Genomic DNA, 18,464 nt, shown 5'->3' on the forward strand with positions numbered 1-18,464 from the left:
CTTGAAAATGCTCTGCCTGCTACATAGAAGTAAAAACCTCTGGACCCTAATTGCTTTTAATTGCATACATAGATATTTATGTATTTAATTATATTATACATGCATTAAAATATTGTCATGTTATCTGCATAGGTGTGGGTTACTCTTCTGGTAAGCCCCCCCACAAAGAAGAAAATGTTCACTTAAGAGAAACTGCTTTAATTTACCTCAGGACCTGAAATATCCTTCTTTGCACAATTAAAGGTTATTGTCAGAGCTGTACATAATGAGGAACGAATGAATTAATGATGGAATTACAGTCAGCCTTCAAATAAAAAAATCACTCTGTGAAACTACAAAAAACATATAAGTTTAGATGAAAAATTATTATCTTGCCATTGTATCAATAGTTCATTCTTTGGCTACTTCTTATGAGGCTTTTTGTATCTGAAAATGAATGCACAAAACCATATTATTACCACGGGAACATGATAGACTTTCATGTGTCCTGCACAGCCAATTCAGGCACCCTCCTATCAGCAGGTGCCTTTGCTGAGATTACATTGAGTAATTCCAGGTGTGTCTTTTTTTTAACAGACACACTTTTTTTGTCCATTCTCCCTTTTCTTGTTGTGGAGCCTCTTCCAAAGCTGTGCTGCTGTGAATCCTTGGGCTCACTCCTCCATTAGACTGCACTAAAGTTGGCAATTCCTGAGCTTCCTGGGCTGGGAAGAATAGGGGCACAGTTCTGAAGCACTGGGAAGGAAATTTCCTCTTCTTTTTATGGAGAAATGAAATGCATCCCTCTTGTCCCCAGTCACTGAGGGCCTCCTAACCTCGTGTCTGCAATCTGCAGGTGTTGCACACCAGTGCATGTATTTGAGATCAAACCTACAAGTTTGCACAGTAAGAGCTTTCCTTTTGAAATTCAGAGTCTGATTTAGAGTAGCTTTGTTTTTTCTGGAGAAATTCTGGTAAATGATGGCAGCATGGTATTTAAAACTCCCTGAAATTAAACTGCTGTCAGAGGTGTTCTAAGCAGAATATCAAATACATGCTACAACTGTGTTTTCTGGGTTCTTAGTTGAAATTACCTGTGGGAATCATCTGAGGCATGTCCTGACAATATCACAGAAATAGGTCTGGGGATGAAATAGGACTGAATGAACTGGTGCCAAAGAAAGGAGAAGTTGCTTTGCTGGTGCATTGTGAACAGTGGTAAAGGGGAGGTTACAGATCTCCACCTCAGACATCCCATCACAGCCCCTGATTTCACAGGGAAACAAGCAGGGAGACAGGAAGAAGCCTGTGTTACATTTCTAATTGTTTATTCTAAGATATGTTTCACTACCTTCTAATCTGGTTTCTATCCCAAACCCACTGTAGCAGATCTAATTGCAATTGTGTTCCTCCTTATTTGTACTAATGTGAAACTAATTAGTCTGGTCAAAATTTATGCTGGTGGTGTAATAGGAGAATTTCAGCATCATTTATTCTGATGCTGAGAAAGAAGGAATTCAGTTACCTCTGAAATGGATCTCCCAGGCTCAGAGCAGCTAACACAGAAATTCTAACACATGGATCTATAATTATTTGCTTGCATCCTGTCAGTGGCACTGAGTACATCACAGCTATGTGCAGATTTCATGCATTTCTTGCAAAACCCAGCTGCACACGAACTTGAGCTCTGTCTTTCTTTAAAACTTCTTTTGTAACATCATAAGCACACCAGATGTGGTGCCCCAGTAAGGCTTGCTGAGGAAACACCACTTTGTATTTTCTATATTTGAATTTTCAGATGTACTACAGCAGTTGGCAATCTCATGAGATGGATTTAAGCTCTTTTAGATTTTTAAAAGCTAAGGAACACTGACTTTACAGCTATTATTGAGACTTTTTTCCTTCTTTTTAAAGAACAAGGTGTTTCACAGGTATTTTATAGCCTGCAGTGACACAACCTTCACACAAAAAAGTGTCTCCTCAGTAACAGCTGCCAATGGTAAGTTCTTTCTGATGCAGTGATGGTGTGGTGATTGATGTTTGAAAATGTGAGACTCAAACCATCCTAGGCAACAGAGGGGGGAAATTCACACTGCCAACATTCTGCTGCCTTCAAAGAGCAGCAACATTTTCCATTTTCTCTCACCTCTCTCTGGTGGTCTTCTGTCCCTGTTTTAAGTGGAGTCAAGGGCTTTGAACCACTTTCAGAAGGGTTTATTTTTCTAGAGTAACTCAGGTTAGGTGTCCATATCCTTTTAGAGCCAAACAAAACAAAGTTCAAACCCTGGAAGAATTTTGTCTTCATGTTCATCTCACTCCCAAAGCAAAGCAGATCTTTATGAAGTGGTTTTCTTTTGTCCTGCCCAAATTTGTTTTTATGAGACTGGGGTCTCATCAAAATTTGTTTTTATGAGACTGGGGTAGATTCTTCCTTTTACCCTGGAAATGTTTACCCTAGACAGCCTAGAGCTGCCCTTTTAACATGACATGCCCAATTCCAGGCTGAATGACCTACCTGTAACTGTGAGAGCCTGCAATGTCAGCATTCATTTGGTGCTTTGCTGAGGCCAGACCGAAGGGAAGGAGAGGTTTTGGATGTGTGGTGGACAAACCTCTGATCATAAGAACAGCCCTGGGGCTGAGGGGGTTCAGATATTTTCTGAAATTTCAGATATTTTCATCACCCACCTCGGGAGGATGAGCACAACAAACTGCCCTTTGCTTAGCTCTGGGTTCAGAGCAGATAAGGGAGATAAGAGAAGCAGACCCTGTGAGGTGGGATAATGCTTTTTACCACCTCAGTGTCCTCCCTTACACACCTGGCTCAGGTGTGAGTTAAACTCCCCTGGGGAAAGTATCAGGATATTCACATTCACACCGAGGCCCATTTGAAAAAGCAATTTGTAGGAATGGAACTTTGAGGCTTCCTCCCCAGCCTGGTGACTGCCAGGGAAAGAGATGGACCCTGAATATGAGACTTTAATGGGAACAGCAGCTGAGGTAAATGCTAACCAACCTACCTGCCTCTGCAAGGTATGGCTTGAATAAAACTCTGTCTGAGACACTGGCTTTAAATCCAAGTTCACATAAAGCAAACCAAAAAAAAAAAAAAAAAAGTGTTGTCTATAGGAACTCAATCCTCAGCAAAGATTTTCCTGGAGGAAAAAAAATATGTATACTTGAAGAAGCATCTTTTCCCTTGCCAGTGAATTGTGTTCCTCTGAGCAGGTGTCAAGATGGAGTTTAGGCAATTCCAAAAGGCCTGAAATCCTAAAATACAACCACTGTGGTGTGCAGCTGGACTCTATTCAGAAACCAAAGAGAATCAAATATCTACTAAAGTCCTGTAAAAAATTAGGCAAATGCTTAGATATATTCTAGCAAGAGCAGTTTGCTCAGGAACATGTTTTACTCCACTCTGTTGGGTCATAAGTGACATAATGTGTCTGGTTTGTCCAGAAATGTGGTGAACAAATGCAGAGAACACTTAGGAGACCTCAACAGAACTGTCTGCTCAGGAAAGACTGAAAAAAATGCTTGCTAAGCTTGAGAAAGGGAAGTTGGAGATGAGGGAAGGAAAAAAAAGGAGATAAACTTTGTGACAGCTAGCAGTCAGCTGTTCTCATGAGCTGTGAAGGGCTCTGCTAGCCAGACAAGCTGCTGCAAGATTCAGAAGGAGGAATTGGGGACTGAAGAACTCTCCTCCAGTACTTGGGCTGCTCAGTGCAGCTCAGTTCACAGGGTCAGCTGTCCTGTGACACAGAGGGGGCCAAAAGGACACCTGGAAATGTTCTGGTTTGGACATGACCCTCCTGAGCTAACAGTGCCTTCAGGTACAAGGCTCTGCCAGTGAGCACACTGAGCTCACCAGTTTGATGGAGACATTGGAGCCTAAGTAAAGATGAAGCATGTTAAAAACACACCCTTTTGTTACCATGATATTTTATGAAAAACACTTTCACCAGGATTTCTTCTCCTGGGAAGAACAGAAGCCTCAGCTTCTCCATGTTTTGCTCCTCTGGAATGTGATCTGGAGAATTGTTTACCCAGCATGTGAATCGTTTTTAATTAATGACCAATCCCAGTCCAGCTGTGTCAGATTCTCTGAGACAGCTAAAGATATGATGATTATTTTAATCAAATGAACTATTGACACCCATAAGCAGCTCTGACACTGTTTCTAAGTGATCTTTTATTTAGTCAGGCAGTTGGGCAGTTGTTTTCTAACCTAAGCAAAGCTACTTTGTAGCTTCATTCTATAGAAACTTGCAGAGTTTATACTGTAAACTGGTTGCCAACGTGGGATTTTGGTCATTGTTGCAGTTGCAATGTTCCTGTCCATACACAAATTCAGAACTGGATTCTGATCCAACAGATTTCCAATTCTCTAAATATTTCAATAGCTTGCTGACCCGTAAGCAAAGCACTTGTGATTTTGCAATGCTGTGAAAAATAAAAAAAGTTTCTACAGCTTTTCCACTAACATATACTCATTTCAGACCTTCTCAGGAAAAGATTTTGTCAGTCCTGAAAGTTTTCAAGAGTAAATTTCACAGACCAGAAAATACACAGGTGACTCTGAGAAAAAAAGCTGCTGCTAGCCAACATCATCTTGGGTATAGTTTTGGTTTTAATGTTAGTTTTGTTTTCAATCTTTATGTTCCTCTCTATGACTGGCTTAGAGTTTCCAAGGAGCTGAACTGTTGAACATCCCATGCTGTTCAACTTTTCATTGTTATGTTCAAAATAACATGAATAAGAGGCTTTTTTTTCTATAAAGAAGCATTTTTGCATATATTTTGCATCTATTTTAAACTGTACACATGTATTGTACTATAAGTGGATGGAAGACAATTATTTTTATCCCCTGGCTCATGATGAAGGAGGGCCAGCACAGGCCAGAAGTCCTTGTGAATTGGAGCAGTCCTGATCTGTCAGGGCTCTTCTCTGAGATGTGGATTAAAGTGGCAGCAGAGTAGGATCTCACCTTGATCAGAGAATACACCTTCCCATCCACGTATTGAATACCTGCAACCACTGTTTTCCAGACAAATGGCAGAGGGTTCAAATGGATAAAAATATATTAATGTTTTTCTCTTTCATCTCCATCCAACGAAGAAAATTTGAGATTGTGTAGGAGAGAAGATTCAGTCTCATTTTGCCATCTAGTGGCAACACCTTGGCTTGCTGAGATGCATCCCGGAAAAGCGAGCTGACATTAGCTAGAGGTGGGAATGAGTTCCTAATTCTTTGAAAAAATCAGTCATTTTTCTACTCCAAATACTAAGAAGCCTAGTTACATTTTATAGCAGCACTGCACAAATAGCCACGTTGCTAAAGTGAGTTTCCATTTGCAGGTACGTGGGTGAGCAGAGCCTATTTCAGCAGCCCACTGTGTTTAATCATTTTATGAACCTGGATCGCTAGGAATTTTTTTCCTTGTGGATATGATTCATTAACTTCCCTTTCTACTTGCTCTTGGATTTTTATCAAGACAGTGGTATAGCCAAGCAGTTTATCTTTAGAAATATAAAGGACAGCTCAAGGCAGACTGGCTGGACAAGCCACTTCTTCCTTCTTAAGGAGGAAACCAAAAACTTTTAAACTTTTTAAAAATCATTACAATTTTGTATTCAATTTATAGGTTTTTTATATGATTTTTTGTGCATGTCTGTATTTCAAGATTTATAAGTAAGTAATATTATAAGTATTTTTTATAAGTAATTACTTATAAGTATTTTTTTTTCCTTTTTCCACAGTTTTGTGAGATACTGGTCATTATCTGGACCTGCAAGATCCTATGGTGCTGCTTATGGAATAAGTGAGTATAGCCTGGCAAGTGGCAATGCTCTGGAGGGTTGGAATTGTTCTTTGGGGTCTGGAACAGTGGGGCTGCATCCCTGTGCCAGAAATGCTGAGCTGCCACAGCAGGAGTAAGCAGAGTTCTGGTTAATGGACCCACAGGGGAGCACTAGAGATGAAATGACACTGAATGAGTGGTGTTTGTAGATAAAAATATGCAGGGTCTATCTTAGATCTGCTTAGAAGCAGTGGAAAGCAGAGATGTGGCCACTGAGGTTGTTATCTATAGTAATGCAACTATATAAAAGCACAGGAATAACAGATAAGAAAATGTGTAAGAAAGAAAGTGGAGGGAAGGATAAGAGAGGAAAGATCTCATCACCTGTGGATCCAATAACTAGACTTGATTGAAGAGACTTGATTGTTGCAATTTTGGTGTCTGGTGGTCTGAGTGATGCTCACAATCTTGATCCATCCGGGTGGGGGAAAGCCCAAGAACACCGGGGTCAGTGGGTAAATGCACATTTGGGTTTAGATGGAACATACGGGTACCTCCCCTGGGGAGGGGAATTTTACACTGTCTGAAGAGTCTTTGGTGGTTTATAACCCCTTTTAAGGCATGAGCCTGCCTCTCACTTCAGCAAAGTTAAGCCAGTTATGCCCCTCAGAAAGGATAAAAGCCTTCAGCCCCAAGTGGGTGAATGTTCCTCACCCTTCCTTGCGGGCAGGGGCGGACATTGGCACGAAAACAAACACCACGGTCTGTCTGGCCTTCTCCCTAACCTGGCTCAAAGCCCAGAGCCTCCGGGGGTGGGTGTGCACCTCCTCTGGCTCATGCAGGTCAGGTTTCACCACCACGGCCCCAAAAAGTCTGGTCCTCACCCCGGGCCGGCACAGCAGAGCACGGGGTGCCTCCACAACAGAACCAAGAACTAAGAACCGCTCAGAATCTCACACAGGTGCACTTCATAAGGCAGTGGAGATTTGGGCCAATGAAGGCTCTCCTTGGCATCAGACATTGTTTGAAGGATTTCTTTCAGTAGATGTTTCTGATCCCCCCAAAATTTGCCTTTGTTAGGAGGCATTGGAACAAGCAGCACGAAGCCTTCCAGCTCTGCAAGTACGAATAGGTTCAAACCCGGACGTTGTTATCTGAGGTCTAATTACACTGATGATTGGACTAGGTGGTCTTGAATGCCTCTTCCAACCTTGACTCTTCTGTTATGAGAGTTTGGTGGTGCTGCCGTACCTCTTACAGCAACTCCTCGCGTACAGGTGGACAAGCGTAGGACAGAGAGGCAAAGCAGGGCAAGGCAGAGCAAGGCCAGACCCCCGCGGGTGCTGCCGGGGGTCCATCCGGGGAGGGGCGGCGCGGTGCGGGGGGCGGTGCTGCCTCCCTTCCTCCCCCGGCCCGACCGCAGAGCGGCCAGAACGGCGGGAAAGGCGCGGGCAGGAGCGGCTGGATGGACGAGAAGGTGAGCGCTGTCGGGGCTGCGGGGAGCGCCCCTGAGGGCACGGCTCAGCTCGGCGGGGACCTGAGCCCCCGGGCCCCGGCTGGGAGCTGGTCCGGGCCCCGGCTGGGAGCTGGTCCGGGCCCCGGCTGGGAGCGTAGGCAGGGCCGGTCCCGACCCCGGCCCCGGCCGCAGCCCCAGCGCGGAGCCGCCGCGCCCGGGGTCAGCCCCGTTAGCACCGGGGGGTGCGAGCAGAGCCGGTCCTGCCTCTCCACACAGCCCGGGCGCCCTCGGGCCGCTTCCCGGAGTTGGGATCCACGGCGGGGCCGGGCCACGAGGCTCCGAGGAGGGAATGCGGCTGGGTTTTATCCCGCTCTGAGCACGTGTTCCCCCAGTGGGGATTCCCACCCTCGTCCGAAGTTGGTTTTTAGTCTTCATAAAAGATGAAATCCCTTGGAGGTGGAGAGGTGCCATCACCTCGTGGCATTCACGTTAGGTGGTGATCTTTTATCGCTTTTTATCGCTATTTATCACTATTTATCACTATTTGCTGGTGATCTTTTATCGCCATCCTTTCCCGTAGAGGTGTCCGATAAGGGCCATTGACCAGTTCCTAATGCTGATAAAGAAGGTCGAAACGGATGTTTCAATTAGTATAAATCACTTGTTACTGAGTTTATTTTGTTTGCTAGGACATCCATGGTACTTAGTGCTCTGTCCCCAGGACAGCTCCTACCCCGATGGGTTTGGAGGATCGGGATCCGGCCCTGCCCCCCTGCCGACCCCGTGCACAGGGACAGACAGAAATGGGTTTAATTGCAGAGAGATTACCCTGCACTGATAATTCTACTGCTCTGAGGACCGTGAAGGATTAAATAGCACTTGTTTTGGCTGGTGCATTTGACGGCATAGCGTCCAATTTTAGAAATTTGTGGAGATAAGATTTCCCAGGAGCCTGGGAGGTGGTGGAATGCATTATGAGGTTTAAATTCGTTTTTGTTGTGCCAGTATGCATTACCCACTTAAGCTGTGGATACATTATATCTCCACCAAAACTTCCCTTTCATTTTTTGTGTCAGTATTGGAAGCCGAGTAAATAAATTTTCCCCTTTTTGGTTGAAACTTGTGCTTCATATATTATGGTTATATTTTCCTCTGCCAAATTCATGTTAATAGGCTGAGCTCCTAGATTCGTACAATTAACAATACTAATTGTACAAATTTAGGAGAATAATTAGCACTGCTAATTATTCATTAGCAGTAGTCATCGAAATGCTTTCAGGCTTAAGCGTGGTTACAGCCATTAGCACAGTGACCATTACAGATGCAGAAAGTGAAGTTTTCCATCCGGTGGGTCAGGTTGGGTGATTTATGTGCTCAGTCTGGTTCATTCTGGTGCTGATTCCTTCTGTGAGGAGAATAAGAACTCCTTCACTGGAAAACTTGATTTTCAGTGGAGACATGCTGGCATAATTTCCAGTCTCATTGTCTGAAAAAGTGAAAGAATACAAGTCTCGTCGGGGTTTTCCCGGATAGGTTATTATCCCGTTAAAAACAGGGAAAAGCCACGGTGCACTAATGCTGTTTTGCACTTTTTGGAGACACTGCTATCCATAGATTCCCAAGTGAGTGTGCCCCGAGGCTTAGTTAGTCTCAGGCATTGTTCTGTGCTACTTTTACCGTAACACTTTGTCCTGATTGTAAAGCTGTCAGACGATCCCCTTGAATGGAAGCTGGAGCACCTCATTCAGGGTTTGCATAAAATGCACACTGAGACCACAGCGATTATTTACCCTGAGTATGTCCCTCAGCCTGGTGTGGCTTCGGGCTGTTTATTTCAATGGGCCATCAGCCCATTCTGTGCCTCCATTTGACTGGGGTAATATGGGCTAAGGAAAACCCATTGAATTCTGCCTTTTTGGCCCATTGTACCTACTTACATGGAAAGCGTGAGCTTGTTTCACTGCTCAGACTAGAGATAAAAGTCCCTTTTCCCGTTCAGAAGATCTCTGTTCTGTCTCCTGGAAGTCCCCATGCTGTTCAGCTAAGCAGTGAAGATGTTCAGGAACACATAATCACAGAATGATTCTATGCAGGTGCTTTTATTGAAGAGCTCTGGGTGTCAGGGGCACAGATCCAAATCTGACTCTGACATGGGTTCGGGATGAACACGTTTTTATACCTTTATTGTTATATAACTACATATTAATAATTAAACTTATATTGTTCTATTGTATACATTGATTTCATCCAAGCATGGATTTTGTAATTTCTATCAAACCCCCCAAACATCATTTCTCATTATTCTTGTTATGATTAAACAATGATTATGTCCAATTACCTAACAATCATATAATTTATCATAGTCATTAAATGCTTATACAGGTGCAGCCTGACATTTTCCCAGGGCCTACCAGGCCTATCCTTCCTTTCTAACTCCCTTGAATATTCCAGGATTTTAGAAACATTTTATCCCTATACTATCAAAAGTACCCTTGGTCAGGGCCAGTTTGAAGCAAGTTACATTTAGGTGCCATGCTGGTAAAAACTCCATCCTGCTGTGACAGGATCGTGGGGTGTACTGCTCCTGTTGGAAATTATACAGATTTTACATTTTCTTGCTAACTTTAGTCAGGGTTTCTTTCACCTTTGCCCCGGGGGAGGACAATTGCAATTTTTTGAATTCTTGAAAATAACACTTGATTATATAATTCTTTCCATCTCTGTTTTCTCGATGGACGAGCTGCAGATCCTAGTTCTTGGGAATGGTCAATTAGTCTGACATTGCACGTAGAATTCTTGGTATCACCACGAAAATTACTCCATCCCACATCTCACCCATATTACAGAGTTATAGGATGGAGTGAATTTCGTGGTGATACCAGAAATGCATGCAATTAGTATTCCACAGGTGGGGATTTCCTCATGTTCTAAAATCTCAGTAGCACTCCTGGACAATTGTTCATTAAAGGCTGTGTCTTTTCTAATTTCATCTCGTTTTGTAACAAGGCCAAGGATTTGGCCAGTCTTCAGGAGATGCAGTTAATTTTCCAATCTGTGCAGTGTCAGGAGCACTTGGAGCCTACATAAGCATTAGCTGAAGTTTTTCCTCCAACTTTTGTTTTCCTTTTTGTCCTCCTGTAACTGTCTCTGCAGCTGTTCTATTTTCAAGGACAGTAATAATAATTCAGCTGCTTTCCAGTGCAGTGGTCAGTTCTTGTTTCTCTTTAATATTATCTCTTCTGTGCTGGCAGGCAACCTTCCACTAGCCCAGGTTTCTTCAAGCCCCATCCAACCTGGCCTTGAACACTTCCAGGGATGGGGCAGCCACAGCTTCCCTGGGCAACCTCTGCCTGTGCCTCACCACCTTCACAGGGATGATTTTCTTCCCTGTATTCAATGTAACCCAGTGTCTTTCCCTTTAAAGCTGTTGTGATGTAATGGGTCACCTTGACTCTGTGCTCCAGCTCCCTCTTGCAGCACCAGGCAGCTGCTGCCTGTGTTTTGGCTTTGCAAGCCCTTGCAGAGCTGTAGGAAACTGTTGTTCGGGCTCTAACAGAGTTGCTGGACTTTGTGTCAGGTGGAGCAGGCTTGGACAGTCCTTGGATGGGAGCATTGGGAGGCTCCTCAGGTTCCCTGGGAGCAGAGGGGTTCATTTGCCCCTCCGTGTGCTGGCCAGCAATGGATCCTGTGGTTCCCTCATGGGGTTGGGATGCTCCCAGCTGGGAGGCTGAAAGCTCTCTGCTCACAAATCACCACCACCATCTCCTCCTTCAGACATGGACCAACGGAATCAACGAGGCCAGCAAGATGGCCCTGCTCTCCTGGGAGAAGGAGACAGGAATTGAGCTGGTGCAAATCAACGGGCAGAGGCGCTACGGGGGACCCCCGCCAGGTACGGCAGAGTGGGGCCCAGGAGGGGACTCACCCTTGTTAAAAATAGGTTAGAAACTGCTGTAAAATAGTTGATAATTGTTAAGCATGTACCATAGTTGGTTATGGTAAAAGGGCTTAAAAGGGTGGTTATATGAAATTACACCGAAGTAAAGTGCACCTCTCCCCAAGCGACACCAGCCAGCCCGGACAGAACTGTAGTGGGCCAATCAAGTGCCTTAGACCTTCATGCAAATGAAGGATCCCAACAGAAACCAATCCAAAGGGACAGAAAACAGGATAAAAAGGGGCATCTGACCCAGGGAAGGGGGGTGGCCTCAGTGGGAAGGAGGGTGCCACTGTACCTGTGTCATGGACACATTTTATGAAAAATCCTTTCCTTAGGATTTTTTCTCCTGAGAAGCTGAGAGGCCTCAGGTACAACATGTAACCAATGGTTATCTGCTGCTGTGGAATGCAACAGGTGCATCTGGGATTGGGCTCATGTGGTTGTTTCTCATTAATGGCCAATCACAGTCAGCTGGCTCAGACTCTCTGTCCAAGACACAAGCTTTTGTTATCATTCCTTTTTTATTCTTAGCCAGCCTTCTGATGAAATCCTTTCTTCTATTCTTTTAGTATAGTTTTAATATAATATATATAATAAAATAATAAATCAAGCCTTCTGAAACATGGAGTCAGATCCTCATCTCTTCCCTCATCCTAAGACCCCTGTGAACATTGTCACATACCTGGAACATTAGGACATCACTGGTGCTGCAGCATCCTCGAGGGAACGCTCCCCCTTTCATTTTTATTACAACAAATGCTGAAATCACCGTTTTTACAGCTGTGTCCCCGTGTCCCCGCAGGCTGGGTGGGCGGCCCGCCGCCGGCCGGCACCGAGGTGTACATCGCCAGGCTGCCGCAGGACATCTACGAGGACACGCTGATCCCGCTGTTCGGGAGCGTGGGCCGGCTCTACGAGTTCCGCCTGATGATGACCTTCAGTGGGCTGAACCGCGGCTTTGCCTACGCCCGCTACGCGTCCCGGCAGGACGCGCGCAGCGCCATCGCCGCCTTCCACCGCTTCCAGCTGCGCCGCGGCCGCGCCATCGTCGTCTGCTGGAGCACGCAGAAGCGCGAGCTGCTCGTCAGCGGCCTGGGCGCCTGGGTGAGCCAGCAGGAGCTGGAGGCCACGCTGCAGAGGGTCACCGAGGGGATCTGTAGTGTCACCCTGCACGCCAGCCCCTCCCAGACACAGGCCAGGCTCGCTGTGCTGAAGTACAGGTCGCACGAGGCTGCTGCCCTGGCCAAGAAAGCTCTGATGGAAGGTGAGTGGTGCTGAGGGATGCTGCTTGGGCTGGGCTTCCTGCCTCCAGACTTGGCTGCAAGGTGACTTCAGCCTTGAGACACCCTTTGCTCTCTCCCTGTGTCCTGTGGGATGCCAGCTGCCCATGGTGCAGTTGTTTTCCAGCAGTCCTACTGGTGGTGGGGTGAAGGGGCTGCTCAGGGCAGGAGCATCACCAGTTCAGGGCACCCAGAACATTAACCAAGTCATTAAACCTTTCCAGTGGAGCTGCCCAACACCTCAGTGTCCCTTAAACACTCCTGATGGAGCTGCTCAATCCCTCTGAGCCCTGTCCCATGACTGCAATGCCCTCATGGGACACACTTCCCATACATCCAACCAGGACCTCCAAAGTCTTGGTTTGTACCCATTCCTGCCCCAGCTGAGGAGCATTTGACTTTGATACCTGTTCACCTTGGCCCTAAAATCATGCTGCCCCTAAAATCCTGGAGAGGGATGGGATGGGATGGGATGGGATGGGATGGGATGGGATGGGATGGGATGGGATGGGATGGGATGGGATGGGATGGGATGGAGGGTAGGTGAGCATCTTCTGTCTCCTAGGGAACCTGAGGCTCGGGGAAGCAAAGATGAGGGTGGACTGGCTGGATCCCCAACTGAAGCAGAAGCTGCAGCTGTGTGAGGAGGAGCCACCATCCAGCTGGGTGCAGGGAGGTGAGAGCCCAGCAGTGCCCCTGCCTCTGTCACTGCAGAACGTGCTGGACTGCCTGAACACGCTGTGCTGGAAGCATCACCTGAGGACACCCCTGATCATGACCAAGTGTGTCCAGATGAACCCCAACGGGTGGCAGCGGTTCTGGTACCAGGTGGCCATCCCGGGGTCCCACGTGCCCATCAGTGGCTTCACGTGGATCTCACTAGACAGGCAGGGCCAGAGCGAGCACGAGAAGGCCAAGGTGGTGGCAGCCCTGCACGTTCTGCGAGTGTTGGCCGAGTCCTTGGTGAGTCCTTGCACAGCCAGCTCCCTGCCTTTCCCAAAGGGTCCCCTGGGAGCTTGGGGCTGTGGCACTTCTGGGAGGGAGCCAGGCTGGCTGGCACGGCTGAACACTGTCAGCTCTGAGCTGAGGATTTCTGATTGGAAGCACAGGATGCAAGAGGAGGGGGGTTGAGGCTGAGGGCAGAGCCTGACCCTTCTCTCTCCCCTGCAGGGTGCCAGCTGAAGTAGCAGCTGCTCTGCCACAGCCACGACTGAGCCCCAGCCCTGCTGGGCTCCCAGCCCTGTTCCAGCTTTCCTTGGAGTTGTTTGCATCAGTTTTGAGAGCTGGCTCTGGAGGATAAGGGCTGCTGTCCTGTTCCACAGCAGCCACCCTGTCCTCGGGCAGCCCTCGAGTTGGTTCTAGTTTTGGGTTGTTGGTTTTCCTGTTGCCCAGTTTGGTTCTGTTAAGCTGGTTGGTGTGGTGTTGGAGAGCAGATCCTGGAGAAGCAGCAGCAGCTCTTGGAGGGGCTGTGCCAGCACTGGATGCCAGTGTGATGGAGGGAATTCCTCCACTGGCATTCCTGGCTCCTGAGGAGCAGCCTCAGGGGAGGACAATGCCACACACAGAGAGTGTCCCAGGGGGAGGTCACAGCTGTCCTGTTGGCTGGTGGAGCTGCTGTGTGGGGAGAGGAGTGCCTGAAACCTGTTTGCATAGTGAGGAAGCAGCTGTGGAGTTGGCAGCTGTCCATGAATGATTCCTCAGCAGTGGCATGTCTGGCCACACATGTGTTGTTCTTTTGGGATTAAAGAGTTCTGGAGAGCACTAGCTGGGTCAGGTCATCTTTTCCTCTGCATCCTCAGCTCCCTGCCTGTCCAGTGCATCTCAGTGCTCTCCCCACACACCAGGAAAGGCAGGGGAAGGGACAGGGTGGGATCTGGAGCTTTCAGAGCCTGGTGGGTCCATTGTGTGTGAAGCAGCATTCCCTAACACCTTGATCTTTGGTGTCTTCTACTCACTGGGCTCTTTCTCACCAGCTTTTGATACCCCTCAGGCTCCTCCAAGTGCCTCCTGATGTCCTCCCATGTCTTTTGGTGGTTCTCTGGGATATCTGGTAGCACCTTGTGGGGGTTTTTCCTTTTGTTTTTCTCTGTATTAGGGAATTTTCCCATTTTTGTTGCTAAGGAGCAATAACCATTCCAAGGGAGGGTCCTGCCTTCCTTAGCAGACACCTGTCTTAAAAACCAGGACACCCCTTTATGCTCTCCAGAGCACACATTCGGGTGTCTCAGTTTTGTTGATTGCCCACCTCCAGCCCCAGGAGTGAAGCCCTGGGCCAGCAGTGCCTGGGGCTGCAGCTGGTGCTCCAAGGGCTCCCAGGCAGTGCTGGGAATCCAGTGGGGGATGTGAGCTACAGCCAGGAGTAGAAATGCTGGAACTGCACCAGATCCTCCCCATTCCCCAGGAGGTGCAGGCCATGTCTGAGGCTGTTCCAGGCCCTGCTGCCCACTCTGCCCCTTCCCAGGGAAGGATCCAGCCTGGGAGGGATCCCTGTCCCTCTCCCTGTCCCTGCTCATGGCACTCTGTGACCCACCAAGTCTCTGGCAGCACCCAAGTCCCATCCCTCTTCTTTTGGAGATCCCCAGGATCCTCCAAGAGTCTTGGGGTGCATTCTTTAGGTTCTTTCTTGCACTCCCAGGAGTCCTTGCCTCATGAGGATGAACCATCAGCACAAGGCACTGGGAAGTGAAAGGCACTGAGTTTATTTCTAACAGAGCTAAAGTCTTAATTAATTAAAAAATGGTAATTGACCTGCTAGGACAGCAGGGCAGGAAAGTGATGAACCTATCAGGACCCCATGTCACCCCCTCACCCCTCCTGAGAACTGCCCTGCCTCCCCCCCCATCCCAAAACCCAAAGGACCCCCAAATTCACCAGCAAACCCCAGCATTATGCCCCTTCCAGCACTGCATCCCCCACCAGAGCCCCCAGCCCTGTCTCCCCATATCTCAGCACCCCCCTCGCCCACCAGGGATGTTCAATCACAGCCCCTTCCCCCATCACCCCTCCAGCAGGAGCCCTCAGCCATGTCCCGCCATCCCTCCACTGCCCACACCAGGGACCCACCAGTGGCCCGGTCAGTGACCAGAGCCCCCCAGCCCTGTCCCCCCATGCATCAGAGTCCCCTCTCATCCACAGAGCCCCCCAGCCCTGTTCCTCACCTCACAGCCCCTCCTCGTCCCTCACGGACCGTTCCCAGTCCCTCCGGCAGGACCCTCAGCCGCCCATCCCCAGCCTGTTCCCCCATCCCAGGGCCACCCCCGGTCCTCCCGCGGCGCCCCCTACCCCCCATAACCGCTGTACCCTGCGGGCCCCCCGCCCGCTCCGACACGCGCTGCCCCTTTAAGACCGCGCCTACAGCCCAGCTTGAGTGGCAGCCCTAGGAGCCAATCAGAACGCCAGCGTCCTGCCCACCGACTGTGGTAATATTGCAATGAGGCCACGCCCCGCAGGCGGGCACTCCCAAGGGCTGCGGCTCTGATTGGCCGCGACCCACGAGGAGGACGCAGAGAGCCCCGCCCCCGCGCCAGGCGGGGCGGCAGCGCGGAGGGGGCGGCGCCCCCGGCCCCGCTCAGTCGCTGTCGTCGCTGTCGCCGCTGTCACCGCCCTCCGCCGCCGCCTCCGGCTCGGCCTCGTCCCGCAGGTCGGCGAAGAAATCCTCCCCGCTGCCCAGCGCCTTGCTGCTGAGGGCGCGCAGCGGCCCGCCCTTCTTCTTCTTCCGCCGGTAATCATCGACCACCATGGAGCCGAGCGCCGACACGTCCCAGAACTTCACCTTCTGGTCGTGGCCGCTGCTGGCCAGGAGCTTCCCGTCCGCGGCCACGGCCAGCTGCTCGATGGGCTCGCCCAGGTGCTGCCCCACGCAGCCCAGCACGCGGTTCGGCAGCACGTTCACCGCCCTGGGCACGGCACGGGGCACTGAGGGCCCTGCAGCGCCCGGGATGCTGCCTGCCCTCCTGTCCTGTGAGCTGGGCAAGGCTGATCCCGTCCCACACCCTCCTCGTTCCACCTCGGCCCATCCCACATCTCCCCTTCCACATCCCATCCCATCCCATCCCATCCCATCCCACCCTCCACAATTCCCTGTCACCCCCTCCCCATCCCACCCCACCTCATCTCCAGCCCACTCTTCTCCCCATCCTATCCCACCACGCTCCCCTCCCTCTCCCATCTCACCCCCCACAATCCCTCCGGATCCCACACCCTTCCATCCCATCGCTCTCTATTCCCCCTCACCCCATCCCACAGCTCCCCATCCCTCCCCAGCGCAGCCCTGACCTGATGACTCCGTCCAGGGACCCCACGCACACGATGCTGTCCGTGATGGGCACCATGCAGTCAATGGTCTCTGCCCTGAGCGCAAAGCGGTCGCTGGCGGCCCCGAAGCCGTCCCAGTTGAAGAGGTAGATGGTGCCTTCACTGGAGCCACACGCCACCTTCCTCCCCCTCTAGGCACGAGGGAGGGCAGTGAGGCAGAGGCAGAGCAAAAAACGGGGCAAGGACAGGGGGCTGTGGGATCCTGCTCCACGCTGTGGAGCGGAGCCAACCTTCATCAGCACCACAGAGGTCAGGTCGCCGTTCTGCGGCTCCGAGAGCAGCTCAAAGCGCCGTCTCTTCACGTTATAGACACCCAGAGTGCCATCGCCACTGTGGGACGTGGAAGGGACACGCTGTGAGCACGGGACATGGCACAGGGCGCTCCAGCCACGAATGGACACGGCGAGCCCGACCCCACGAAGCCCCTGCGGTACCTGGCTGTCAGTAGGATCTTCCCGTTGCCATCCACAGCCATGGCGCTGATGTACTCCTCCTGCTGCCGTGCCTCCAGGATGGCGCTGCCCCTGCGCAGGTCCCACACCTTCACTGCCCCGCCGTCGTCACCCGTGGCAAAGATGTGGTTGTCGATGGGCAGCACGCAGTTGAGAGCTGCTCTGCAGAGACCCCGGCCCACGGTCACGGCTCCCGGAGCAGCGCTGCGGGCTCTCCCTACGGCCCAGGGCTGCGTGGCCGTGCCGCGGGACGGAAGGGGACAAGGGGACAATGCCCCGCCGTTGAGCCCAGAATGAGCCGCCTGCATGGACTTACTCGTGGGCCTTGGGGAAGCGCGTTTCCAGCCGTCCCTCCTCCGCTGTCAGAATGTGGATGGACTTATCTTTGGACACAGTGAAAAGCTCTGGAGAGCCGCGTTAGTGCTCCCCGCCCGGCGTCCCCCGGTGCCACCCCACGTCCCCCGCACTCACTCTGCCCGTCCTGGGAGAACGCCGCGTCCCGGCACGACTTGAGGTGATGTCCCGAGGACCAGAGCTGCCGGTTCTCCCCCTCGGTGCAGGAATACGAGTACCTGCCGGCACGGGAGTGCTCGCCGGGACCCGCGGGCGGCCGGGGAGCCCCGCTCAGTGTGTCCCAGAGGCGGGACCCCTTGTACTCACAGGTACACATCGCCGTCCACGTCCCCCGCGGCCAGCAGCGGCCGCGCCGGGTGCAGCGCGATGGCGTTGGCCGTGGCCTCCAGACAGATGTCCTCGGGGGTGTCCCGCACCCGCGGCTCCCGCGCCGCCGGCTCCGGCGACTCCTGGGGCTCCTGGGGACAGCGGGGCGGTGGGACCGGGCCCGGGGGCTCCGGGCTCCCGCAGCCCCACGCGTGCTCACCTCCTCCATGGCGGCCGCCATAGCTCCCTGCTCATTTGCGTGGCCACGCCTTCCATCATTTACATATACCCCGCCCCTCTGTTTACATGGCACCGCCCGCCCGCGCCTCTCCGGCGCTGCGGGGCCGGCCCGGCTGCGGGATGGCACCGCCTCGGGGCTCCAGCCTACGGGCGCCCCCGGCCCCATTTCACCAGGCTGCTCCCCGCCCGCCTCCTGTGTTGCTGTTCTTCAGCGCTTCGCCATTGGGAGGTCCACAAGCTCCTTAATTCGCAGCACAGGCTCCCTAATTCGCACCGTCATCTCTTTCTGATCCCAGGAGAGGGGGCAGCCAAGGACCAGGCGCCACTTCGGCCCCTTGCAGGG

The 18,464-nt window shown here is 50.9% G+C and overlaps 2 protein-coding genes across 2 annotated transcripts; one reads left to right on the forward strand and one right to left on the reverse strand.

Moving 5' to 3' along the window:
• Positions 1 to 7,244: 7,244 nt before the first annotated feature.
• Positions 7,245 to 13,717, forward strand: DND1 (DND microRNA-mediated repression inhibitor 1). The gene is made up of 5 exons (XM_066560400.1): positions 7,245 to 7,256; positions 11,010 to 11,127; positions 11,978 to 12,439; positions 13,021 to 13,418; positions 13,626 to 13,717. The coding sequence occupies exons 1-5, from the start codon at positions 7,245 to 7,247 to the stop codon at positions 13,635 to 13,637; spliced, it is 1,002 nt and encodes a 333-aa protein (XP_066416497.1). The 3' UTR covers positions 13,638 to 13,717.
• Positions 13,718 to 15,747: 2,030 nt separating this feature from the next.
• Positions 15,748 to 18,125, reverse strand: WDR55 (WD repeat domain 55). Its single transcript, XM_066560185.1, has 8 exons — positions 18,102 to 18,125; positions 17,882 to 18,033; positions 17,693 to 17,793; positions 17,538 to 17,625; positions 17,204 to 17,383; positions 17,000 to 17,099; positions 16,731 to 16,900; positions 15,748 to 16,351 (listed from the first exon to the last, which is right to left on the reverse strand). Exons 1-8 carry the CDS (start codon positions 18,120 to 18,122, stop codon positions 16,024 to 16,026), a joined length of 1,140 nt encoding a protein of 379 aa, XP_066416282.1. The 5' UTR covers positions 18,123 to 18,125; the 3' UTR covers positions 15,748 to 16,023.
• Positions 18,126 to 18,464: the final 339 nt, after the last annotated feature.

The sequence above is a fragment of the Molothrus aeneus genome, chromosome 15 (assembly GCF_037042795.1).
Source record: "Molothrus aeneus isolate 106 chromosome 15, BPBGC_Maene_1.0, whole genome shotgun sequence".
Classification (NCBI taxonomy): domain Eukaryota; kingdom Metazoa; phylum Chordata; class Aves; order Passeriformes; family Icteridae; genus Molothrus; species Molothrus aeneus.